This window comes from Lithohypha guttulata, assembly GCF_036872675.1.
Source record: "Lithohypha guttulata strain CCFEE 5908 chromosome Unknown scaffold_4, whole genome shotgun sequence".
Classification (NCBI taxonomy): domain Eukaryota; kingdom Fungi; phylum Ascomycota; class Eurotiomycetes; order Chaetothyriales; family Trichomeriaceae; genus Lithohypha; species Lithohypha guttulata.
Window position 1 is genome coordinate 249,051 of NW_027042753.1, and position 23,372 is coordinate 272,422.

Sequence of the window (23,372 nt, forward strand, 5' to 3'; positions counted from 1 at the left end):
CCGTACACATTCATTATAGCATTAAGGCTTACTTCATCCACATTTCATTCATTTCACAGCTCATTAGAAATTATGACTCGGATCGAACGTCCGTGGCGGCGACTTTTGCATCTGCGACCGAGTATGTAACGGCTGTTCCTGATCCATGCCTCGATATCCTTGTCCAGACCCTATTAGTGTGCTACTTCCTCCGGCTGTGCTCTCACCAGGCAATTCCAATGCAGGCGAGCCTGTCTGATGGTGACTGGGATGACGTGCAACACCGCCTTCGTTTGCACCATCTTCTGAGTACAAGCTTGGTGTATCTCCACCACTTTTTTCGTGAAAGGGATTTCCAGCTGTGTCAGTATAGCCAGCAGCAGGGACGATGTAGTCGTGGTGCTGCGGCCGAGGCACGTCTTGTTCCGGAAGCTCACTATGTCTTTGAGAATGTTGTTGTTCTGTTATTGCACCCATGCCTGGGCCTGGTCTGTATGTTGTAGGCTCACTACCTGAGACACTCGAAATGTCTGAGGTTCTCGAACCTGGTGGTAAAGTGGTTCTTTGAGTGCTCGCTCCAGGATTGGCGTACCTAGCCATCGGGTCTGCTTCTCGCATTGGCGGAGAACGTCCACCCATCTCTGACTCTGTATAGCGTGATGGCGTCTTTCCAAGTCCTCCCACACCGCCGTAGAATGATGGCACCGAAGAAGGAGGATATCGGTCTTCCTCGGCAATATGATTCTGTTTACGTCGTCGCATTGCGTAGACAGCGCCAATTATTGCCGCTGCGACGACTGCGACACCAACGCCTGCTCCAATACCAGCTTTTGCACCAGTAGATAGTCCACCACTTCCATCGCCTGACAAGCCTTGTGCTTGCAGACCTGCGATGCCTGTGGGCGACTCGGTGGTGGAAACTACAGTGGTACCGTAAACTGTGGTTGCAGGGACGACTGTCTGTATAACTGTGACTTGGGTGATTTGACTTGTCTGGCCATCTGCCTGAGTGGTGAGGACGACGGCGTTGGTTGAGTAGACGGTGGATTGTAGTGACACTGAGGATGTTACGGACGAGTACACATATATCGAGCTTTGGGAGGACGTAGACGAAGGTCGTGACGAAGATGAGGCAGCCCGCGAGGACGAAGAGGCTGCAGAGGAGGCGGCAGATGCGGGGGATGAGACGGAGGCAGGTGCGGAAGCTAGGTACAGTTGTTAGCACATGTCTCTGACTGGAAAACAACAACTGTGTCGAATCTCGAGTCCGCCATGTCATACAAGTCATGAAATATGGCAAACATACAACTCTGAACCTCAGAACTCGGTACTGCCGAACTCGTCGGAACGGGAGCAGGAGTCGTGGAAGGTCCGGGGGACGATGAAGGTGCGATCGACGTACTTGAGGAGACCACTACATTTGAGCTTGAAGTCGTTGGTGCAGGACTGGATGTTGCTGCGGTGGTAGGAACGGAAGATGGTGTAGCAGTACTGCTGGCTATAGTAGACGTCTCAGTTGAGCTACTTATGACAGTAGACGAACTCGGGGAAGACGCAGTAGTGGATGGGGCAGTTGTGGTCACCACAGATGAGGGGGTGGTGACCACGGAAGACGAAGTGGGAAGAACGGTAGTTGTCGAGCTCGACGTGGCGCGTGTGGTGACCGTTGAGCTTGAAATAGCTGTCTGAAGTGTTATACTCTGCAGCAACTTTACCCACCACATCACGCATGGTCTCCGGTTTTCACGCAACATTTCGAGGATGTACTTACATGCAGAGGAAACAACCGAGGAGACGGACGAGGCTACCGATGCTGATGTCGAGGAAGCGGCTGAAGATATACTGCTGGCTACCGAATTGGCGGAGGAAGCGACGGACGACAAGGAGGAAGCTGCTGACGAGCTGCCTGCGGCAGCAGCTGAAGAGGCAGCAGAGGAGGCAGACGATGCCACTGAGGTTACTGAGGCGACTGCTGAAGTTGCGCTGGACAACACTGAGGAGACCACACTCGAGGCATCAGAAACCACCGACGATACGACCGAGTTGACGCCAGATACCACGCTCGACACGACCTGAGCGTGAATGGAGGAAACAAATACGGCACAAATCAAATACCGATACAGAATTGCCATGGTATCGGTATAGATTGTGTGATTGCCTCAGTAGGCTGAACGCTGCAGGACGAGGTTAGAAGATGAGGTCGACGACGATGTAGCACGGCTGGGACATGGTGCCTTTTGTCAGCCTCAAGCATGGGCGATACAGAGATAAGCGGCGTGGGAAGTCAAGCCATCAACACCACCGATATTTCCGAGCCATCACGCTAGCGAAGTGCTTAGCCAGAGACGAGCTCAGAAAGGAAAGGTTCTGTGGTCTTAGGCTGCACTGACAAGGTATCAGGACTTCGAGTGACCAATTGAAAGAAACGTAAGCATGAGTTTTTGTGCCCACTCGGAACTGCCAGGCCTGTCTTGGGACGGGCTGAACTCTTTTGAGAGGATCAGAAGCCATGTCAAGCCATGCAAGTCATGGTCTCGACCTTAACACGAGAACTCGTCTAGGTCACCAACCAGGCATGCAGGTTTGCTTACCTGCTCGCTTGTTGCGAGCGAGAGGGTGATTTACTGCAATGTCTAAGAGTAGCTCTAAGCTGCGAGCAGACAAGGATATTGTATGCCAGTGCCTTTCTTGTTGATAGAGGGTGATTGCTGATGCAGAGAAAGCGATAGCGTCAAAGTGTGCTAGAAGAAGACTCGATGGGGCCTCCTAAGCCCTGGGAGCCACCAGTGACGAACCTGGTCGCTAAATTAAGAGCAACAACATCGAACACAGCATGTTTGTCCTTCAGTCGCTTATTCCGTGCAGCGACAGACCTCTTGAGATTCTGCTTCCCGCACTTGCTGGTCGACATGTCTCAATCGCAAAGTGTATGTAGACCACGCTTGCCCGTAATCAGCTTTTCATCGCGCGGTCGGTCGATCCCCACGCCCCGATTTGGGGCAGTTAAAGAGACAGTCCAATAGAGCCATGGACGCGTCGCTTTCCCAAAATCTGAACTATCCATACGGACGATGCACCAAACAGAACAAGTCGCGTCTTCTTCGTCGTCGATGGCGGCAGTGTCTGCTATCATGCCAGTTCACTGCATTTGACCAACTGTCTGTCCTTGTCGTGGAGAAGAGTACGGCCACGTGTTAAGTGGGAATGTCGTAATGCCAAAACAAGCCCACTTCGACGGCACGATCAAGTAACATGGTCATATAGCCGCAGTGGGCGGATCGGTGCTTACACCAAGTGCAAGTAAGTGTCACGAGCATTCCATTTCTGTTTGGCAGTTTCACATTCGTTCTTGGATCGCATATCGTTGTTTTCGTGCCCATTTCCTCGAACAAAACACAATCCAGATATTCTGATCGCGACAGGTTGCATCGACTGCACTGGGAAGAGTCAACCTGATCACAAGCACAGCAACGAAGTTCAAGATACACAACTTCTGATAGAACTCCATATCGATATCGAGGGTGATTGTGAGCCCAGCAGTCACAGACGGAACGCTGTTCAAAATGTCTGCAGGCAATGGAGCAAAGCAGCCTGTAGTCTGCATCTTCTGTAAGCACCATGTCCATCTACACCTCCAACAAGCTGACCCATCCCAGGCGCATCCTCACCAGGCAAGAATCCAGCACACTTGGCATCTGCTCGCGATCTATCCACTTCTCTATCCGATGCAGGCTACAAGTTAGTCTACGGTGGTGGAACCATGGGCATCATGGGAGAAATTGCAAAGACCTTCGTGGCCGGCTCAGGTCCCGACAGCGTCGACGGCATAATCCCTCGCGCGTTGATCCGCACCGAGAAAGACCCAAGCCTACGCAACGACAGCCCTTCACCCGGACCAGGCGCAGATGTCAAGCAGGCCGAACGTGTGATGCCAAAAGACCAATTGAAGAGAACAAACACAGCTGATACTATACCGCAATCAGAGTTTGGAAACACCATAATCGTCCAGGATATGCACGCTCGCAAACGCATGATGGCAGACCGTGTGGTTGCTGGTGGGCCAGGATCGGGGTTTGTGGCATTGGCTGGTGGCTATGGCACAATCGAGGAAGTAATGGAGATGGTCACTTGGAACCAGCTGGGAATTCACAAAATGCCCATCATAGTAGTGAACGTGGATGGGTATTGGGATGGACTGCTGCAATGGGTCAGAAGAAGTATCAGTGAAGGTTTTGTCGCACCTGGTAACGCTGACATCTTGGTCGAGGTCAAGGACCCGAGTCAAGTCCTGGCAGCGCTGCAGGACTACAAGGTTGCCCAAGGACGCTTCAACCTGGACTGGACGAAGGAGTAAAGGACGTCTTAGACTGTAAATAGACATTCAATCTATAGAGCCTGCCCTCGTCGTCAATTTAACATTTGGCGCCCTCTTCCTACGCCTCAAACGCCTTGCCGTAACATGTCTTTTGGAAATCTTCTCATTACGAATCTGTCTCCATAGCATCTCCCTGCTCAGCCGACGTCGTCTCAACATTGGCTTCCAGCAGAGGTCCAACCTCCTGCCCATCATACATCTTGAAATTCTCCACCTTCTTCTTCCCATCCTTTTCACCAATCCCGATGACTGCTAAACTCGTATTCTCCACCGTCAACTCCTTGTCCTGTGCCAGACTCTCCTTCAAAGCCAATAGACCATGTTTGATCAATTCGTCCCTACTGCAGTCGGCAAACTTATCCAGATGCCTCTCCAGATAGGTCCTAGCCATCTGACTCCTCGCCCCAATAGCGCAAGCCAGCATTTCCTGCGTCATGCCGCTCGGGCTGAACTCGAACAAATGAGGGCCCAGCTCATCTACACCCGCAACCAGTAATCCGACTCCGTAAGGACGTTTACCGTAGTGTTGTGTGGAAGTCTGTGCCCGGTCTCCGATCATGTTCACTATTCGCTCGACTGGGATGGCTCGGCCGTAGGATAATCTGCTGGCGAGAGATTGCTGCTTCATGAAGTTGGAAAGAACGCGAGCGTCGGAGGCGAGACCGGCGAGGGCGACGCCTAGGTGGTCGTCTATGCCGATGATCTTTTTTTGGTAGGAGGAGAGCTCTTCGGCGTTTCGCTGTAGGTTGTGGTGTTAGTGTTTGTGTAGATGAGACTGGTTTCTGCTCATGCATACCTTCAGTGCTGTGAGGACGACATGCTTCTTGGAGACAAGGCCGACTACTACTGAACCTTGCTTGACTGCCTGGACGGTGAGGTTAGGTCTGTTTCGGTCCATAGTATGTCGCTCGTCCTTACCTCTTGAGCATATTCGACCTGGAATATGCGGCCTTGAGGTGAAAAGGTGACTGCATCGTTGTCGTAGTTGTTTCGAAACATTTTGACGTGTAGTCTATACCACGGGATACAGAAAAAACACCTCTTGTGTATAATCTGTAGATCTCCACGAGACTGGAAGATGCGACGCTGGTAAGATATTCAGTAGTTGGCTATTTGACTGCTCAGGCTTCGTCGCGTACGCAGCAGACTGAATGTTGCCTCAGGCAGTCACGAATCATTGCAATGACGCTCCGGAGCTCACGATTGCGGCGGAACCCTAGCAGCTGTGAGCCAGCCACATTGAAGCGAGCGAGCGAACGGGCGGAAGCTGCGATGCTGGGCCAGGTCACTGCCATTCATTCTCTTGACCATTAAAACAACAACGATATTGTTATACTAATCCCTAATACTGTGCATTCTCCTCTACAAGTCTTCGTCTTCCTACACTCAGCGCAGCACATCCCAATATCCAACCCTGCCATGGCAGCAGCGGGTCTCAAGACCATCATCGCCCTGTCCTTCGTACGCACCACACCCACCATGCCCTAACCTACTCACACCCACTCACTCACACATCCTCGCAGGTCCTAGCAATCGGCTTCCTCCTCGTAATCCTCAGCGCCGCCCTCTTCCACAACTTCCTCACCCTACTAGTCGTAGCGACTTATGTGATCGCTCCACTGCCCAACTGGATATGTTCGAAATGCGCGAATCCAGATGATTTCATGGGCGAGGGAGGGTATGCGGTGGTTGATTTTGGAAGGTTCTGTACGGGGTTTCTGGTCGTTATGGGTGTTGGTAAGTTGACTCTGAGAGAATATGCTGGTTGTGTAGGTGGACGTGTGCTGATTGGGTTTGTGGTGTAGCATTACCGGTACTGCTGGCGCATTGTGCGTTGATTCAGGTTCCGGCCATGGCAATGAGTATAATAGGGTACGTTACGAGCAGGAGGTAAGGAGGATACGAGAATGCTAACAAATGTGCAGTGGTCTTCTCATTTATGGCACAATTATCAGTTTTACCCAGTTCTTCAAGGAGGAGCAAGACTTTTGAGCGAGCGAACGAGGGATATTTGATTTCGTTACAGCGTGGACAGTAACAATTTATGTACAATAAATTGGGAATATCTCCGTTTCAAGCATTGTGAGTTCAACGATCAGCCGCGTTTCACCTCTGGCTATCAGCAACCTCATGCTTGTTCGAAGCGCCAAAATTTGCCTCCCACTATATGATGTACGCGCTCGTGGCCAAGTTGTATCACGACCTCGTGTGCGGAACCACCACCCTAGTATTAACCGACAATCGCCGTAGCTTGGAAAGCAGCGGCCATCTCGATAGGGTCAAAAGACACAGGTCCGCCAAGCTCTCAGAAACCCCAACAGGACGGCAACACAGAGAATGCAAACGATCGTCGATGCTATGGCTCCAACCATCCAGTCGTAATGTGGCTTATCATGAACTTCATACTGGTATTGCGTTGCTGGAACCTCGGTTTCGTTGATGAATGCTGACCATTCCTCACTGATCAAATTCGTTCTCTAATCGCCGTCCATATTGAACACAGATGGCCGTTTCCAGTAATCGTCAAACACGATGAACATGAAGGCGACGATGGCCAAAGTCATGTACGATGAAAATGATCTGCCAGATCGCGGCATTCGGGGGTTCCCACACGTGAGGTTATTTCCTGCTGCTTCCAAGAATAAGCCGATCGTATTCACTCAAAATGCTAGGACGTTTGATAACCTGGTTCGCTTTGTTCGTGATTATGGAACTTATAAAGTGGGCATACCTTAGCTGGCGAAATAGTGTCTCCAACAGGTCGAGAGCTATGCATGGACGCCAACACAATATGCATGTGCATATGAAATGTTTGGATTAGATAAAAGGGATGGTTGGCCAACTTATATTCAGGTAGCCGCGGTAGAAAATGTTCTTCTGCACACATACTCTTGGAAAGTTCTTCGACTCGGTTCAATGGCTTAGGGTTTGTAAGATCAACGTTGTGTAGAATCATCCTCATCTGAAGAGCCAACCATAAAGATGTCAAGTCCACTTTGAGTAATCTCATCTTTGCCCTTCAGATCAGTTGTTTCGTTCTCAAGATCAGCGTCCTTAAACCACAACCGAGCATTACCATAAGAGATGCACAGCTCTTCGCCACGCAAGATGTCTCGGTGTGCAGTGTAGATGATAGTTCCTGCTGCGATATTTCTCGACCATATTACGTTTTGCTTCTTGGTCGAATGGTTGAACATAGATCCGAGGCCCAGCGCAATCGCTTGTGTTTGAGCTCCTCCAGCCGGATCTGGCCAGTAATAGGTATAATGTTGCAAAATTGTCTGACTTGTGTGTAGCTCGACTTCGTCTTTGTTGAACACGAGCACTGGGCTCACATCAATGACAGTTCCTTTTGGAATTGTTTGTGAAGCAAAGACTCCTCGACCTGGACATATTTGCTGAGTTAGATGCCAATAGTACTGCCATAGCCTACCTGTAGTACTGAAAATAATATTTCTGTGCCAATCAATAATATTAATGATTGAGGCCTACCTTTTGGAGTGTTTGCGTGAAGTAAAAGACCCTCTGCTCGACTTAATGGTGATGGTTGTAGCTTGTCACCTTCGACCGACATTGCTGCCCTGACTCAGCGATAAGGCAAAGGTTCACAATCAGTAAGAAGTCGAGGAAGAACACAGTAAACATTGCAGTGTCAACATAGAAAGTGCCGGGAACGTGAATAGTCTTCGTTTCCTTCACGCGACTACGTTCGCAATTGTGTCAGTTTTATTCAAATTATCGTTGGGTGAAGTGCGCAACCGTACTTCCAATCTCAGCGCCGTTCACTCACGCCTTAGACATGTTTCCGCCCCGTATGTCAATTGTGTTCATGACAGTTGGTTCCTTTGATATATCTTCCAACAAGCTCGCGATGATCGCAGTATCAGATGAGAGCCTTGAGTGGACAACTACGGGAATCATCCAGGCTCTTGACCTCGCTCAAGAGAGCTCGACTACACAGGATCGCTACACTCATAGGTGGACCACTTTCTGGCACAAAGCCTGAGATTCTGGCCAGTATAAATGATATTGCCACAAAACATGCAAAACATTGCCCAAGTTATAGTGCTCGGGAGCTTCGAGTATTGTCTATCGATATGGGCATCCGGAATCTTGCCTACGCTTTCCTTACTTGCAAAATGACGGAAGAGCTTAAAAACACACCTCTAAAATATGAGAAGCCAATATTGTGTCATTGGCAGAGGACAGACCTAATGTCACCTCAGTCTCAAGCCATGGATTACAATGAGGGAGACACGATACGAAGCCAAACACCATCGATAGTTGACAGTATGATCGCTACTGTTGCAACAGACGAAAGCTTTGAGCCAATTGTGTTAGCTGGACATGCGTACCGCTTCGCCAAGTATTGCGCCAGTCTGAAGCCAACACACATCCTTATCGAGCGACAACGATTTCGTAGTGGTGGACATTCAGCTGTTCAAGAGTGGTCTCTGAGAGTAGGCATGCTTGAATCCATGCTTCATGCCACCTTTCGAACTTTAGTAGAAGAGAAACTCTTGCTTGGTACGACGGTTGAGCAAGTACTGCCTATGAGGGTCAACAAGTTCTGGTTCACTGACGAAGACGTTCCGGCCACTGGCAAAGCAGCTAAAGTCGCAAAGATCGCTCTCGTGAATGACATGTTGAAGTCCGTAGGCGCGAAGACCGCCAGCTTCTCCCTTCACGAGGACGTTCGTAACACTGTGGATGGCTTTGGAGCGAAAGGGTCTCGAGCAGCGGGCTCCAAAAAGGCCCCAACTTTAGAGAAATTAGATGACATGTCAGATGCTCTTCTGCAAGGTCTGGCTTGGCTGAGATGGCAGGAGAACCGTAACAGGCTGGTAACGCATGGAGTCGATGCTCTCGGCATTGAAGTATAATCGATTCGTGGAAGACAAAATGTGGCCTGCGAAAGATAGCAGAGCAGCACCCTCTCATCGTGAACGTGCTGGATACTAGGAGAACAGACACGGGTAACAATTGACCTGCAGAGGAGTGCTGAATACATTATCTCTTCGATTCTGGACTATCGCTGAGAGCGTCAGTTGTCTCTGTCCTAAGACTGAAAATCTGACTTTCTGCCGTTTCTGCTCTACTTCTTCCGCCAGGTCTTTCAATATCTTTGTTTTTCGTTTGTTGCTGTGTGCTCTGGTCCGTTTCCGTCACATCGCCCAGATCCTCGCTTCCACTCCCAGAAGTCTCGTTCCAGAGTTCACGACTCTCCTTCTCGACTTGTCTCATTGCATTTGCTACCTCGTCCAATTTCTTCACCACGTCTAGAACACCTTTATTGACCTGTTTGAAATACCGGTCGTTCGCCTCTCTTCTACGTCGCGCAAGTCGGATGTCTCTTTCTGTTTCCTCTTCAAGGTTTCCACTTCTGCTCGCATTAGAAGCCGTGCTAGCATGTCTGCTATGTCCGGACTTCTCTCGAGCTGGAGTACCGCCAAAAATGCCGCCTCTCATCGTGCCTACAGCACTCGTTTCTCCCTCGTCTCCACCAAACTCCTCGTCGACCATCTCATCTGCCTCACTCTTTGCCCACGCCTGTGCCAGACCTAGCTGAGCAGTCCTCAGATCCTCGAGCGCTCTCGCGTGCTGCTGACCAAAGACATGGCTGCTGTTCATGGCGCTAAGCTCTACATCAGCCAGTGTCCTCTGCATCTCAGCCCAAACAGCATCAGCACGGAAGTCATCTTCTTTCTTTGATGAGATAGTAGCACCGGGTTTGGGGCGCACAGCAGAGGCACCAGTTTGACCTCCTCCAGGCGCATTGTTTTTAGGGCTTGCTGCTATGAGACTTGGTCGAGGACCCGAGAAGGAGGAAGTGGGTGGACGAGCACGCGGGAGATGTTGTGGTTGATCACGGTCACGGTTCCGATCAATAGGTGTAGATGGGTCATTGGGACGATCGTCGCGCGAGCGAGACAAAGAGGTATGAGAAGCATTTCGAGAATGAGGACCATGAAAGAGGGCTGTTGCAGGCAATAGATGCGACGGGTTGGGTGATCTGGGACCACGAGCTGTCGACGGTGTAGGTAGTTCAAGCTTATTCGGTTTGGCCTGAAATTGCCGTGGCGAGTCATCTTTTAACACCATCACTGCTGGTAGTAGACTTGCAGAGCCTGTCGGCTCTGGCCACTTCTTCGATTAGCTCGGCATGGTAAGTTGTGTTGCCAAACTGCTGATTTACTGTGGTTCCGAGATGAGGCAGCAGGTTGCAGGCGTGCGGAGCAAGAACATAGCCGGTTTAAGAAACGGAATCATGGTTTGAAGCAGCAATTGACGACACTACAGGGTCGTGGTCAGGCACGTCAGGAAACTGCGGCCGGTTGACCTTCTTTCTTGAGAGGCCTGCCAAGCAAGTCGTGCGATCGCGAATTTTGGAGACCTTGACGACTACATGAAATTGTCGCTATCTTTCCTGTTGCCATTCCATACACACAGCCAGTACGTCAACCATAATCTTTATTTCACCGAAGTTGCTGACAGCGATTCGCAGATATGACCAACCGAGGAAAGCCACGCGGTCTTAACGCTGCTCGAAAACTCGTCCAAGCCCGAAAGGACGGTCGATGGGCTGACTTGCACTACAAGAAGCGACTGCTCGGTACCGCCTACAAGTCCTCACCATTCGGTGGCTCGTCACACGCCAAGGGAATTGTCCTAGAAAAAGTTGGTGTCGAGGCCAAGCAACCTAATTCTGCTATTCGAAAATGTGTGAGAGTTCAGTTGATCAAGAACGGCAAGAAGGTTACTGCTTTCGGTACGTGAACGAATATTCGAAAGGGTGGTATTAGCGCTCGAGAAGAGAAGAATATGGCAAGCAGCAGAGTAAAATGCTAACAATGTACTTTTACAGTGCCAAATGACGGTTGCCTGAACTTCGTGGACGAGAACGATGAGGTGCTGCTTGCTGGTTTCGGTCGAAAAGGCAAGGCCAAGGGTGATATTCCCGGTGTGCGATTCAAGGTTGTCAAGGTTTCTGGTGTCGGCCTGAGTGCTCTGTGGAAGGAGAAGAAGGAGAAGCCAAGATCGTAGACGATTTACACCAACAATCAAGGAATTCACGATGCCAACCTCTACACATTCGATTGCGAGCCCTACGAAGAAAGGTCTAAATCTATATTCCGAATGAGGAGGCCCTCCGCCACCTGGATGTGTACTTCAGGATGGGGAAATAGCATTAAGCTAGAATACAGTTGAGAGGCACAGAGTACAAGTATCAAGCTGTTCATGTGGTCAAAGAAATTCACGAGTATGGCACCGATCAATGAATGAAGGTTCAGCTGATACAATTCGTTCATGCCTACTGGTCTCCTGGTTCATACCTTCCGTACTGCACTTTTGCTGCTTTAATGTTGGAGAGAAAAACACTGGGGGAGCAGCTTGTATCGTTGTCCAGCATCAAATCTACCCTTTCCCTTGCCTGTGCTTATTACTTAGTGTCACGAAGACGATAGAGAGAATACGTTCTCATGCTTCTGCTACTCATGGCTTTGTGATACGCCGTATAAAGGTGATACCTGAACACCATTTGAGCTTGAAGCTTTTGCATGGCTATGCAAACCCTGTTCTTCACAGTTCGTGTTCTCGATCCTTTCCGGATTCTTATGTTCCAGGGCGTTCGTACTCTAGATAATAACTCGATATGGTCCCCACGAAGCTATCGACCTGAACCTCGGTTGCGTGATTTCACAAGTTACGACGACCTGATCACGATCACGATCACGATCACGATCACGAGCTTGCTTCACAGGTTCCAGTAGCAGTCTCATTACCGATTACACTTAGCTGGCGAGCGGTGCCTCCTCTCCACCATCCTGCCCAGCTTTCAACTTGGCGTCGTTGAGCTCTCCATCGTGCCTTACCTCCTGGGTAGGAGGTGCCTGCTTCGCGTTCTGGCCCAGGTCCTGCCCAGCTTGTGCATTGTCACTGTCAAGTTCCCCGTTATCCCTCATCTCTTTGATAACTCCTGCAGCGACTTTGCTCGCCTCTACACCAGCGGGTACACCAGAGTACATCATTGTATGAGTGATTGCCTCAGTAATCTCCTCCTCAGTCAACCCATTTCTCAGTGCTCCTCGTATGTGAACTCTTAATTCAGTGCTTCGGTTCAATGTCATCAGAATGCCAATATTGAGAAGAGATCTCTGTTTTCGAGTCAAGCCTGGTCGACCCCATTTGGACCACTCCTCAGTGATATACTGCTGATGCGACTTTTGTAACGGGTTGTTGATCTGCTTTCTATCAGCCAAGAAGACTTTCCACACAGTGGAATCTTACCCCTTCCAAAGCTTTATCCACATAAGTATCCCCCAAAACCTCTTTACGGATTTGCAACCCTTGCACGAATCGGTCAGTCTGTTCAAACTTGTCACCCATCTTGCTTAGATGATCCAGCAATTCCTCGCAAGCTTGACAACGTATTGTTGGATTCTGTCGATATCCGTTCTGTAAAGAAAAACCAAGAATGCTCTTCTATGCTTGAAACTGACAATTTCCTGCCGAGAGCGGAAGACGTTCTTCTCCAAACTCCAAAAGGACATTTCGGTGACATCGTGATATGAATTTCTCATTTTGTATCCATGAGGGGAGCATAAAATATCTCCACCAACCTCCAATATTCGTGAGCCACGATCCCGTTCAAGATAACAACACACAACAATTCCTCACGGACCGTGCAAATGACAATGAGGCCCGTGGATTGTTTGGGGCTCACGCAATATCGTGTGCTGACTCCAACCACAGACTTGGCTGTTCATAAGATGGAAAGTACCATAAGAACCATGCATTTGTACTTGAGAATCTACAATATCAAACGTTAAACTTAAAGCTGATCAGCAGGTCGACTGACTAAACAGCAGCTATGACAGAGGAACAAGAATGGAATCTGCCAGCCGTAACTTACGGTTGGGTTGGAGTAGGTGTAATGGGCTACCCAATGGCACAAAACCTCCGTCGTCGAATACCAAAACAGTCCAAGCTCATCATCAACGAGATCAATGACTCAGCTGTCAAAAAATTCCTTGCCGAGACACAACCCAACGAGAACATCTCAAGCGTCGGCACAGCCAAAGAAATAGCTCAACAAGCCGATATCATCCTGACCATGCTCCCTGTCGGCCGTCACGTCCGCCAGGTCTTCACAGATCCGTCTACTGGTCTCCTCGCTGGCGTTCCGGACTCCTCTCAACGTAAGATACTCTTCATGGAATGCAGCACCATCGACGTCGCAACCAGCAACTCCATGAACGACCTCGTCACCTCGAAAGGACACTCCTTCGTTGACGCCCCCGTCAGCGGTGGCTACAACGGCGCCGTCGCCGGGACCCTGACCTTCATGATCGGCGGCTCCGACTCCCTCTTCAACCAAGTCCGCCCCCTCGCCGAAACAATGGGCAAGAAACAAAACATTTACCACTGCGGCAAACAGGGTGCCGGCCTCGCAACAAAGCAAATAAACAATTATCTCGGCTTCGTGTCTATGCTTGGCGTTTCCGAAGCCTTCAATATGGGCCGCCTTTACGGCCTCAATCCCAAAACTCTCGCGAGTGTCATCAACGTCAGCACGGGACGATGCTATAATTCCAGCTCAGAGAATCCCGTCAAGGGCGTCACTGAGAATGCATCAACGAGTAAAGATTTCGAGGGCGGGTTCAGTATCGAGCTGTGCAAAGGCGTGGTAGAAATGGCACTGCAGCTCGGCGAGCAGGTCGGGGCGAAGAGCGTGCTACGAGATACGGTACTCAAGGTATTGGCGGAAGCAAACGAGGATCCAAGGGTCAAGGGGAAGGATTACAGGAGCATCTACTTGCATATTGCGGATATCGAGCAGACGGAGAATCATGTATGACCTGACCTACCTGCCTGCCTTGCCTTGCGCTCTTGCCACCTGCGTTATTTTTGGGATATAGATCAACATGCTAAGTCGAGGTCGATAGGACACGCGAGATATTACATCGACTTTGAGATATTATGATTTCATGCCTTCTGTGTTACCTATGTGCTCCTAGAGCTACGTATTTCTGTAAGAACGCCTTTTCTCATATTTGCACATAATATTACATTTGCTTGCTAACATCACATTAGCTTGAGCTCATTTAACTTGTTCATGATAGCCATCCATCTCGACACCATAATAACGCCTGAATCACAAACGCATATGCTAAGATCGTCTTCGCCAGGAATAGATCTCGCAACTATACACGCGCATAGCCAGCCCCCACAATAAATCTAACACATACATACTAAGTCGTTGATCTCAGTGCGTCACCATGCCGATACTCTGCGCACAAAATGACTCCTTCAACAATTCAGTCGCAGTTGGCCGTTTGGTCTGGTCAACCTCGAAACAAAGATCGAGGAAACGCCTCGCGTCTGGACTGGCCACATCAGGAATCTGTGGCTTCTCACCCTGACTGCCAACAGCGAATAGAGTCTGCAGTGTTGTCATGCTTGGGAATGGTCGCGAGCCGGTGAACATCTCAACAATCAAGCAGCCAACGGACCAAATGTCAGACTTGATAGATTGACCAGTTTGCCGGACCACTTCAGGTGCCATCCAGAAGACGGAGCCTTGGAGAGAGGTCCTTGTCCCTGGTCCACCAAGTGGCCCTACGGGGACAGTAGTGCTAAGTGATGAAGGGTTGGTGAGGTTGCTGGTCGTCTGTTTGGAGACACCAAAATCCGAGATCTTCACTGCACCACGATTATCAACAAGGATATTGGCGCCTTTGATGTCTCGGTGGATGATGTTACGGCTGTGCAGATACGATAAGCCATCGAGGATCTGGCGTGTAAAATTCCTTGTCAGTGGTTCAGGAAAGGTATTGTATTGCTTGAGCATAGCTGCTATACTGCCACCTGGCACGTACTCGAGGAAAATGTTGAGATGAGTCTCGTCAGAAGAAGTGCCGAGGTATTGTACAATGTGTACGTGGTGAAGACCTTGCAGGAGCTCGATCTCCAGTTTGAGGGCATTGACCATGGACTGCTTCTTCTTGTCGGACTCAGTACCCTTACCGACGTCAGGTAATTCAACCTGTTTGACTGCCATGAGTTCACCGGTGATAGCATGAAGGGCAAGGTACACCGAGCCGAACGAACCTTCGCCAATAAGGTCACCCTTCATCCAATTGTTCTTGTCAAAGTTGTTGCCGCGAAGGAAATTAGCTAGTTCAGGATCAGCTTCTTCGCCATCCTCAGCGACCATCATGGACAAGCGCTCATTCAGATTTTCAGTACCGACTGGAGACTCCTCAAAGTAGCTTTGTCCATCGAGATGCAGCGAGTCAGTACTATCGGCGAACGACACATAAGACTTTCTGTTTGGCTCAGTAGGCGAAATTGGTGACTCTTCCTGAAGTGGTGCCAGTGCCGACGATGCAATAGAGTCTCGGTAAGGGTTGTACAAACGTGAAACCGACAATGGTCTCGGTTTGGCACCAATACCAGCTTCGCCCGGCTTTGTCAACCATTGATCCGCGATCGAGGGTATCTTAGGGACGGGCGGTGCATCTTGTAGGCTGGATGCTAGACTAGCATTGCTGACCACACTCAGCCTACTGGCGGCACGACTCAAACGTTGGGAGCGACGGACAGACATCCTCATCGTCTTCTCAATGTCTTCTTTCTGATGTCCAGGAAAGTATGTCGTCAGTTCATTCACAATCATCTCACTAGGAGGACGGCCTCCAAAGAAGGATCGGATGGTCGAATTTTCATCCTCTCTGGAAGGCCTTGGAGGAACAGCTTCAGCCCTTTCGAGTTCGTCTGCCCGTTGTAAGATCTCTACATGACGTTCGGTCATTGGGCCTGGTGATAAAGGTGCCTGAATATTGGACCATGATTCACCCGTCAGCTGCTGTAATTTTATCTGATTTCGCATGTTTGTAGCGTTCAATGCATTCGCATGCAAAGCCTGATTCTCATCAACAGCTAGTTTGGCGGCTTTCTTGACCTCATCCAGGTCAGGCAGTCCGTCGTTGATCTTCCGTAGAATAAGTCTGTTGCGTTCAGATCTAGAGGCATCACCACATATAGCCATAAGCTCATCATCCGTAATACGACGACAATTAGCTTGTTTAGGTTCTAGCCCTTCAAGAACATAACAGCAGTAGTTGCGGAAGTGCTTTTCTGGAATAAGCAATTTCTTCAATACGGTCATAGTGACTTCGTCTGCAGACTTGCAGAACTTAACGTTGACGACTTTGGTTTGGCCGCCGTTGTGGACAATCTTGATGACTGGTGAATTACTTGGAAGACCGCCAGCTGTAAGGCCGTCTATGCTCGAGTTTTGTCTCAGATGGCTCTTGCCAATGTTGCTTGAGCTCTGTACGACTATCTGGGGTGTTTCGGGTCTTCTGCCATTGACAGAAGAAGCCGAGTTGGGTTGGCTGAAATAGCCATTATTGATAGCCTCACGCTTGGAACTATCAGCCGGACTCGGTATAGCATAGCGGGAACGAAGTCCACCAAGATGTGTCTCTGCCAGTGGGGAGGAGGGTCGGGAGCTATTTTTCAACGCGCTGCTCTCCAGACGTTTGTTGCCGAGTCGTGGTTGTGGTTTTGAGGGATCCGCAGCCATTGAGGTCAAGGCATCCAGGGCAGCCATTGATTCTCGATTGCGATGCTGGTTTCGAGCGGCCAGAGACCTATTCCTCAATTGCTTGATGGCAACATTTATACGCACTCGATCTCCGATCTTTTTGATGCCCATATCGGTCAAGATGGACTGATCGCATTCCAGCAGACTCTCACCTGTGAAATTGTTCTCCTCGAATAATCTTTCGTACTGACCACATCTTATGGAGTGCAGCCATTCTCCTACTCTCTTTTCATCCCATGCTCTTACTGAATTTAAGCCATCGTAGTGGTCGGAGAACTCGGAATTGGTAGGCGACATGAAGAGATTGTCTTGATGTGTGCTCGTAGATTGTTGCACGCGCAGAGAAGTTTCGGAGAAAGTTCTTGTTGGTAGTTTTTGATTGTTTCCACCATTGACAGGCGTTCCGTAGGGACTCTTCGAGGCCAGCATTGCCATGCCTGTGGCCGACAGGCTGTTGCCGTGATTTCGAAAGTGACAGAACGAATGATCAGGGATATTGTTTGTCAGACGTGGTTGTCATTTTCTAATCATAGGAATGATGAGCCGGACGAGTACAATGTTCCGGATAATGGCAGGTGTCTCAGAGATTGTTGGAAAGATTACTGTCGACAGTCGAGTATTTTCGTTGTGTGCACTGGCCAGCAGATTGCACAGGATTACTATGTTGACGAAGACAGTCACAACGGGAGTCCAGGGAAGAGCAGCATGTACCTGTCGACCGCCTGTACAGCAACAACAATGGGAATTTCCGAGGTCGAGGATGTTCTTGCTCATGTCCTCGTCGACTACTCGTACTGTACCACTCTGAAACGTGTAGCACAAACATGTGCCAGGGGTCCTCAAGTGGGGTTGGCATTTTAGTCCTCCAAAACTTCCTGCTTGTATCGGGGCTCCGATAGCTGTTACTGGCGGCAATTTGCATGTGAAACACATTCCGACATGCACCTTCCTCTTCTTCAGTTGTGCGTGTATGCCTTCCTATACCAATTCGTTTGATTCTGGCACAACTATGCGTTCTGCCAGTGAATGGTAAACAAGATCATCATCTGCGTCCTCAATGCATGTTTACATAGAAGCTGAACTCCACGACACGGTACGACGATCGTGGGTAATCGTTCTCTTCTCAGGAATCAATGGGCAAGCGATTGCGCGACGAAGATGATGCTCCCACGCCCAGCCAAGAGGACGTCCTGCAGACCGCCTCTTCGCCTGCTAAAATCATAGAGCTTGAAGAAGAACATGTTCATGCTGACAGCTACAGAATGCAGTGCTCCCTTCCACCCCATGACCTTTTGTCCTTCGCGTCGACTCGAGAGTTTGATGTCCATTACGCGAAAGAGCATACTAACCGCTGCTCCTCATGTGGCAAGAACTTCCCCTCCGCTCATTACCTTACTTTGCATATTGATGAACACCACAATCCTGTCAGAGAAGAGCTAGCAGCCCAAGGTGAGAAGACGTACAGCTGCTTTCTGGAAGATTGCGACAAAGTATGCTCGACACCACAGAAGAGACGACTACATCTTATTGATAAGCACATGTTTCCACGGATCTACGATTTCCGTATTATCGATCATGGTATTGACAAGTCGACCTCGTTGCTTCAAGGAGGGCAACGCCGAAGACTTTCCACAACCACCTCGATCGGTCGTCAACGTCGAGCTTCATCAATCCAAAAAACTGGGATGGAGCAAGAAGCAACAACTTCTTCGGCGCATCCTGATGGTGCAGGAGTTGTTGAGACTACTCGATATCCACCCCAAAAGAATGAGCCTGGCGTAGCTGGGGGTATCGATGAGCTGGAAAGCTCCTTTGCTGCACTCAAATTCGTGCCATCAAGTGTGCAAGCAAGACAGCGGAACAAAAAGTCGGCATCTTGAAACCAATACTTGTTGTGCGACAGGGGACGTCTAACTGTGCAGAACTCCACGTGCGGAGGATCAATTCACACAGTCTCCAAAACCAATCGAGTGAGGAAACATTTCAAGACACTTGTGTGACTTCTGCGGCAGACTTGAGATCGTGATTTGGAGTACCATACAAATATTGTACTGTCCATATCATCGGTGTCTGGAAGTGTCAGTCTGCAAGTGAGGAGATTCTCGTGTAGCCAACTATGCGGGGGTACCTGGTTGATCAAGCCATGTGGGCTATCTCGATAAAACATCTCTTACGACTTCATTAAGCAGTCAGATGCCAGAAGTCGTTCCTCAGTTCCATCTCACAAGAAGAATTCTTGTCCTTGGCTGGTGACTTTGTCAGTAATGGCAACAGCATCTGTACACGCCTTGAGCACCGGCAGCCTTACCCTGCCTGAACGCTTCTTCATCACTCCTGCCGATCCCGAAGCAAAGCATAGTGTACCATCGCTCTCATTCCTGGTCCAGCATCAGCCCACAGATAATCTTTCAAGGACCGCCCGAATCGTGTTTGATCTTGGCATGCGTCGGGACATAACACTGTACCCAAAAGTCCTCGAAGCACATATCAAGTCACGAGCACCATTCACAACCGAGCCAGACGCCGTTAGCTCTCTCGCTAAAGGTGGTTTGAGAGCCTCAGACATCGACTTCGTCTTCTTCTCCCATGTTCACTATGACCACGTCGGCTATCCCAAGGACTTTGCAGACAGCAACTCGAACACGAAGTTCCTGGTTGGACCTGGAGCTCTCGATCTTCTTTCTGGCAAGAAAGTACTCAACATTGGCAGCCATAGCGTTTTCGAACCGGATCTCCTGCCTGCAGACCGAACAATCGAGTTGCCACCACCACCAGTTTCGTCCTTAGCATCAGCTCAACCATTGCCATTGCAATCTGAGATTGGTATTGACACTCCCCTTGTCTTATCCTGGTCCTCTCGTCCCCTTGCACCATTCGAGCACACAATCGACCTCTTCGGAGATGGCACAGTTTACATTGTGAATGCACCAGGTCACTTGCCAGGACACATTAACCTGCTCGTCCGCACCTCTGTCTCTCCTCTCAAGTACGTCCTTCTAGCTGGTGACGCATGTCACGATATCCGCCTGTTCACTGGAGAGCGCGACGTAGCCACTTGGACAGATGACACTGGCCGACAATGCTGTATACATTACGATATACCAAGGGCAAAGCAGACGATTGCAATGTTGGCTAAGGCACAGAGAGAAGGTGTCGAGGTTGATATCAATGGTGTGAGGCAGAGGGGAGAGGTGGAGGTTGTGTTTGCGCATAATTGGGAGTGGGAGGAGGATGCGTTGAGGAGAAATAGATTCTGGCCTGGAAAGATATGATTTAGTTCTGAATAGCTTGAGTATCACGATTCAATTGTCGCTGAGGTAACTGTTTAGGCTGACTCCATTGGTCATTTCGACACAATGAGAAAGCATAGGCAGCGAATCCAAGACATTTTCTTGCATGTTAGGATTCATGCCTAAGTCTTGTGCGTTGCCGGTGTCCTTAGCATGCCACAACCGTATGTTCGTGTGCAGTTTCAGCAGGTTCTATGCAATGGAGCCACGGCACGCTTTCGCGCCCTACGTCTAGTGTTTTAATAAAATGGTCAAAAACTGAAACGAATGATCACCACTAGTAGCAGTTCGATTATAGCTAATTACGTGTAATTTAGCAACGAGTGTCTCTCAATCGACACATGCTATGCTACCGTGTTTCTACATCAACCAGGGTTGCCGGTTTGTAGCAATCTATGCATAGCATGCTGCAGTACCCTAGTTGCGCTCGAATGGGGTATCTAAGAAAAACATTCGCTTAACCATATGCATTTTACTATGCTGAGTTGCCGTATCAGGCTTCTCCTTGTTGAGCTCGTTCGTAGCTAGGTCATGTCCATTATTGAAGAAGTAGTAACCTGTATGGGAGCTGAAGTCACTGTCGGCTTCTCTTCGTCGATGATCGCCTTGCTGTCAGAGTGGCCGTTCTGCATGCTTGCGACGTTGGTAACTGGCTCTGGACGCTCGATGTCTGGGTTTGGTTCTCCATTCAAGGTGGTTTCAGCTGCAGGATGTGGCGTGTCAGCTTGTGTCCCGTTCGTATCTGCTGCGTTTTGTACTTCGCGCAAGGGTGTGCCTCTCGACGCAGTTCCGTTTGTGCCATGACTGTTCCCATTCTGTAAGGATTTTTTGCGATACCTTAGCTGGACAACTAACGATTCTTGAGTATTGTCGTCGTCCATATTACTCATAAGCTCATCATCTGAATCTCGTGACTCCTCGCCGTCCGGCTCAGATTCGTCGTCCGGTTCCTCGTCGTCGTTGCCCTCCCATTCATCGGCGCTTGGCTCACCGTCCTGGTCAGATTCACTTTCTGACTCTAGTCCATCTGCGTATCTGCCTCTAGCAGCAGCAGCACGTTTTGTAGGAATGGATGTTCTGACAGGCCTGCCTCTCGAAGTGACCATCTCATCCGTGTCTTCACTATTGAATGCTCTATCCTTTTCAGCTTCCTTTCGCTGGTCTGTGAGCATGGTCTCGCCATACATACCACCGAGCCTTGACTTCACTTGTCGACCACTGGAGGTTACCATGGGCCGTCCTTCTTCCAGTGGCGTTGACCTGCCGGAGGCGCCCCTCGACGAATCCAACTCCTCACCGTCATCGCCTAAATTATCGTAGTCGTAGCGTACTCTTTTACCTCTCGTTCGTCCCTCGTATAACGAGAAGCCGACTTCCGGCCTTACAAAGGCAGCTTTCCTAGCAAGTCTGTAGTCTTTCTTCCTACGCTTCTCTTCGCCTGCCTCCCATCTTGGTACAGCCGTTCTGATCTTGTTTGCTACAAGTACTCCTTGAGTTCCTGGCATCTCGATCTCGAGCTTATCAGCCAAACTCTTCGCTTCGTCGATCGTGCCGGCTACGCTGAACCATACGTTCGTCTTTGCGGTCTTGCCATCGTTCTCTCTGTAGATGCGGAAGTGTGAATCTTCTTGTCCTTCTATTAAGTAGTACTTTCTCCTCCAGCTGTCAGAGAACCATGGTTGTACAGATTTGGGCTGATTCTTGTCATCTTCGCGTCTTGTCTGTTTGTAGGCTTGTTTGCTCGCGGTACTGATAGCTTCTGAGCCGTGGAGCGACCATAGGATCAAGGATCTGAGGAGGACAAGCTGTATGCTTGTTAGTATGGCCACCAGCTCACCAGAAAGACGTATGACTTACTCGTTCTTCAGCTGTCATAGTCTGGAAACCCTTGCTTCCACTGACGGGATTTTGACCATTCCACTCCCTCGGCCACTGCGACTTGTATTCTGAGACAGCATCTTCCAGGGCACGCCCATAATGCCCCTTCTCAACAGGCTTTTTCCTGTTCAGACACAACGTCAACAAGGCGCAAAGAAGACGTTCCACGTGCTCGTCCGGCTGTTCACCCTCAATACCACGCTCAATGTCTTGTGGACCATAATGTGGTAAAGAACTCGCAAAACATTCGCTAAACCGACTTCTGAACATAACAATGAACGCGATTGCGTCCTTGTCCGCGAGGACAAATTCATGGGGCGGACTTGGAGCGCGTTTTGGGGGTTCTGGCGAAGAGGCCTCTTTCTTCTTCTTCGCACTTTTCGGCGTAGGCTTGAAATATCGTCCTATGCCTTTTGGGTTCTTGTTTTCTGCAAGGTCTGCTTCTATTTTGGCCTCCATGGCTTCATCATCTATTTCGGAGGGTGCAGAGGAGAGGGAGGAGAGGTCGGAGTCGGGTTCGTCCATGTTCACGATGTTCTAAGTGGGAACGTGGTGAAGGTAAAGGTGCGACGTAGAACTAGACGAGAAGAAGAAAGCGAAGGTGCAGACGAGAAGGTTCAATTGTTCAAGGATGATCACATTTCGAGGCTAACCTATGACAACACTTGGCGCGAATAGAACGCGAAACTGGCAAAAGTATGACCAATGGCTGCCAATAATCCTTCTCTGACTCCTTCCCAAGCTTGTTTGACCCAGGACAATGGTCCTTGCTACCTTGAGGCCGTCCTGAAGCGCTCGCAACGCTGTCAGTGAATACCGTACTCAGCTGGGGGAGCGGTGTAGAAGCGGCGTGGAAACGCAGCTTTTTGCGCTCTGGGCCGTAATGAGGGGTTGATTCTGATGGTTTGCCCTGCGAGTAGCCTGACACAATACATCCCAATCGCTTCTCATCTTTTCGAGGTGCTCGTTCGCACTATCGTATCTGTCTGTCGCTTCGAGCAGAGCGTATGTCTCCATCTCACCACTGCCACTGATCGTGTCTGCTGACTCGTTGGCGAATCTTGCAAATCGAGACATCTAATTGGCTCAACGGCTAGAGACCTTCATTGATCCGAAGCATCCATCTTTGCAAAATCATTCGTCTTGTTGGCCCATTCGACCTACCTGAATAGAAGTGTAGACCAAATCTGCGCGGGTTAACTTTTGAAGCAATTCGCGTCCTGTAGGTATTTTCAGT

The 23,372-nt window shown here is 49.6% G+C and overlaps 14 protein-coding genes across 14 annotated transcripts; 7 read left to right on the forward strand and 7 right to left on the reverse strand.

The window, feature by feature from the left end:
• Nucleotides 1-63: 63 nt before the first annotated feature.
• Nucleotides 64-1,710, reverse strand: LTR64_005259 (uncharacterized protein; the record flags this gene model as incomplete). Its single annotated transcript, XM_064899598.1, has 3 exons — nucleotides 64-1,184; nucleotides 1,286-1,470; nucleotides 1,523-1,710. 3 exons carry the CDS (start codon nucleotides 1,708-1,710, stop codon nucleotides 64-66), a joined length of 1,494 nt encoding a protein of 497 aa, XP_064752910.1.
• Nucleotides 1,711-1,740: 30 nt separating this feature from the next.
• LTR64_005260 (uncharacterized protein) lies at nucleotides 1,741-2,055 on the forward strand (the record flags this gene model as incomplete). Its single annotated transcript, XM_064899599.1, has 1 exon — nucleotides 1,741-2,055. One exon carries the CDS (start codon nucleotides 1,741-1,743, stop codon nucleotides 2,053-2,055), a length of 315 nt encoding a protein of 104 aa, XP_064752911.1.
• Nucleotides 2,056-3,542: 1,487 nt separating this feature from the next.
• Nucleotides 3,543-4,333, forward strand: LTR64_005261 (uncharacterized protein; the record flags this gene model as incomplete). Its single annotated transcript, XM_064899600.1, has 2 exons — nucleotides 3,543-3,588; nucleotides 3,636-4,333. The coding sequence occupies 2 exons, from the start codon at nucleotides 3,543-3,545 to the stop codon at nucleotides 4,331-4,333; spliced, it is 744 nt and encodes a 247-aa protein (XP_064752912.1).
• Nucleotides 4,334-4,460: 127 nt separating this feature from the next.
• On the reverse strand, nucleotides 4,461-5,353 carry PRE5 (Proteasome subunit alpha type-6; the record flags this gene model as incomplete). Its single annotated transcript, XM_064899601.1, has 3 exons — nucleotides 4,461-5,093; nucleotides 5,151-5,219; nucleotides 5,273-5,353. 3 exons carry the CDS (start codon nucleotides 5,351-5,353, stop codon nucleotides 4,461-4,463), a joined length of 783 nt encoding a protein of 260 aa, XP_064752913.1.
• Nucleotides 5,354-7,290: 1,937 nt separating this feature from the next.
• Nucleotides 7,291-7,928, reverse strand: LTR64_005263 (uncharacterized protein; the record flags this gene model as incomplete). The annotated part of the gene is made up of 2 exons (XM_064899602.1): nucleotides 7,291-7,787; nucleotides 7,847-7,928. 2 exons carry the CDS (start codon nucleotides 7,926-7,928, stop codon nucleotides 7,291-7,293), a joined length of 579 nt encoding a protein of 192 aa, XP_064752914.1.
• Nucleotides 7,929-8,451: 523 nt separating this feature from the next.
• LTR64_005264 (uncharacterized protein) lies at nucleotides 8,452-9,237 on the forward strand (the record flags this gene model as incomplete). Its single annotated transcript, XM_064899603.1, has 1 exon — nucleotides 8,452-9,237. The coding sequence occupies one exon, from the start codon at nucleotides 8,452-8,454 to the stop codon at nucleotides 9,235-9,237; it is 786 nt and encodes a 261-aa protein (XP_064752915.1).
• A 127-nt stretch (nucleotides 9,238-9,364) lies between these two features.
• On the reverse strand, nucleotides 9,365-10,456 carry LTR64_005265 (uncharacterized protein; the record flags this gene model as incomplete). Its single annotated transcript, XM_064899604.1, has 1 exon — nucleotides 9,365-10,456. The coding sequence occupies one exon, from the start codon at nucleotides 10,454-10,456 to the stop codon at nucleotides 9,365-9,367; it is 1,092 nt and encodes a 363-aa protein (XP_064752916.1).
• Nucleotides 10,457-10,861: 405 nt separating this feature from the next.
• Nucleotides 10,862-11,398, forward strand: rps23 (ribosomal protein S23; the record flags this gene model as incomplete). The annotated part of the gene is made up of 2 exons (XM_064899605.1): nucleotides 10,862-11,123; nucleotides 11,220-11,398. 2 exons carry the CDS (start codon nucleotides 10,862-10,864, stop codon nucleotides 11,396-11,398), a joined length of 441 nt encoding a protein of 146 aa, XP_064752917.1.
• A 749-nt stretch (nucleotides 11,399-12,147) lies between these two features.
• LTR64_005267 (uncharacterized protein) lies at nucleotides 12,148-12,742 on the reverse strand (the record flags this gene model as incomplete). Its single annotated transcript, XM_064899606.1, has 2 exons — nucleotides 12,148-12,597; nucleotides 12,644-12,742. 2 exons carry the CDS (start codon nucleotides 12,740-12,742, stop codon nucleotides 12,148-12,150), a joined length of 549 nt encoding a protein of 182 aa, XP_064752918.1.
• Nucleotides 12,743-13,226: 484 nt separating this feature from the next.
• Nucleotides 13,227-14,213, forward strand: LTR64_005268 (uncharacterized protein; the record flags this gene model as incomplete). The annotated part of the gene is made up of 1 exon (XM_064899607.1): nucleotides 13,227-14,213. One exon carries the CDS (start codon nucleotides 13,227-13,229, stop codon nucleotides 14,211-14,213), a length of 987 nt encoding a protein of 328 aa, XP_064752919.1.
• A 408-nt stretch (nucleotides 14,214-14,621) lies between these two features.
• STE11 (ATP binding) lies at nucleotides 14,622-17,402 on the reverse strand (the record flags this gene model as incomplete). Its single annotated transcript, XM_064899608.1, has 1 exon — nucleotides 14,622-17,402. One exon carries the CDS (start codon nucleotides 17,400-17,402, stop codon nucleotides 14,622-14,624), a length of 2,781 nt encoding a protein of 926 aa, XP_064752920.1.
• Nucleotides 17,403-18,100: 698 nt separating this feature from the next.
• Nucleotides 18,101-18,847, forward strand: LTR64_005270 (uncharacterized protein; the record flags this gene model as incomplete). Its single annotated transcript, XM_064899609.1, has 1 exon — nucleotides 18,101-18,847. One exon carries the CDS (start codon nucleotides 18,101-18,103, stop codon nucleotides 18,845-18,847), a length of 747 nt encoding a protein of 248 aa, XP_064752921.1.
• A 384-nt stretch (nucleotides 18,848-19,231) lies between these two features.
• On the forward strand, nucleotides 19,232-20,239 carry LTR64_005271 (uncharacterized protein; the record flags this gene model as incomplete). The annotated part of the gene is made up of 1 exon (XM_064899610.1): nucleotides 19,232-20,239. The coding sequence occupies one exon, from the start codon at nucleotides 19,232-19,234 to the stop codon at nucleotides 20,237-20,239; it is 1,008 nt and encodes a 335-aa protein (XP_064752922.1).
• Nucleotides 20,240-20,781: 542 nt separating this feature from the next.
• LTR64_005272 (uncharacterized protein) lies at nucleotides 20,782-22,660 on the reverse strand (the record flags this gene model as incomplete). The annotated part of the gene is made up of 2 exons (XM_064899611.1): nucleotides 20,782-22,062; nucleotides 22,115-22,660. The coding sequence occupies 2 exons, from the start codon at nucleotides 22,658-22,660 to the stop codon at nucleotides 20,782-20,784; spliced, it is 1,827 nt and encodes a 608-aa protein (XP_064752923.1).
• Between the last annotated feature and the right edge of the window lie 712 nt (nucleotides 22,661-23,372).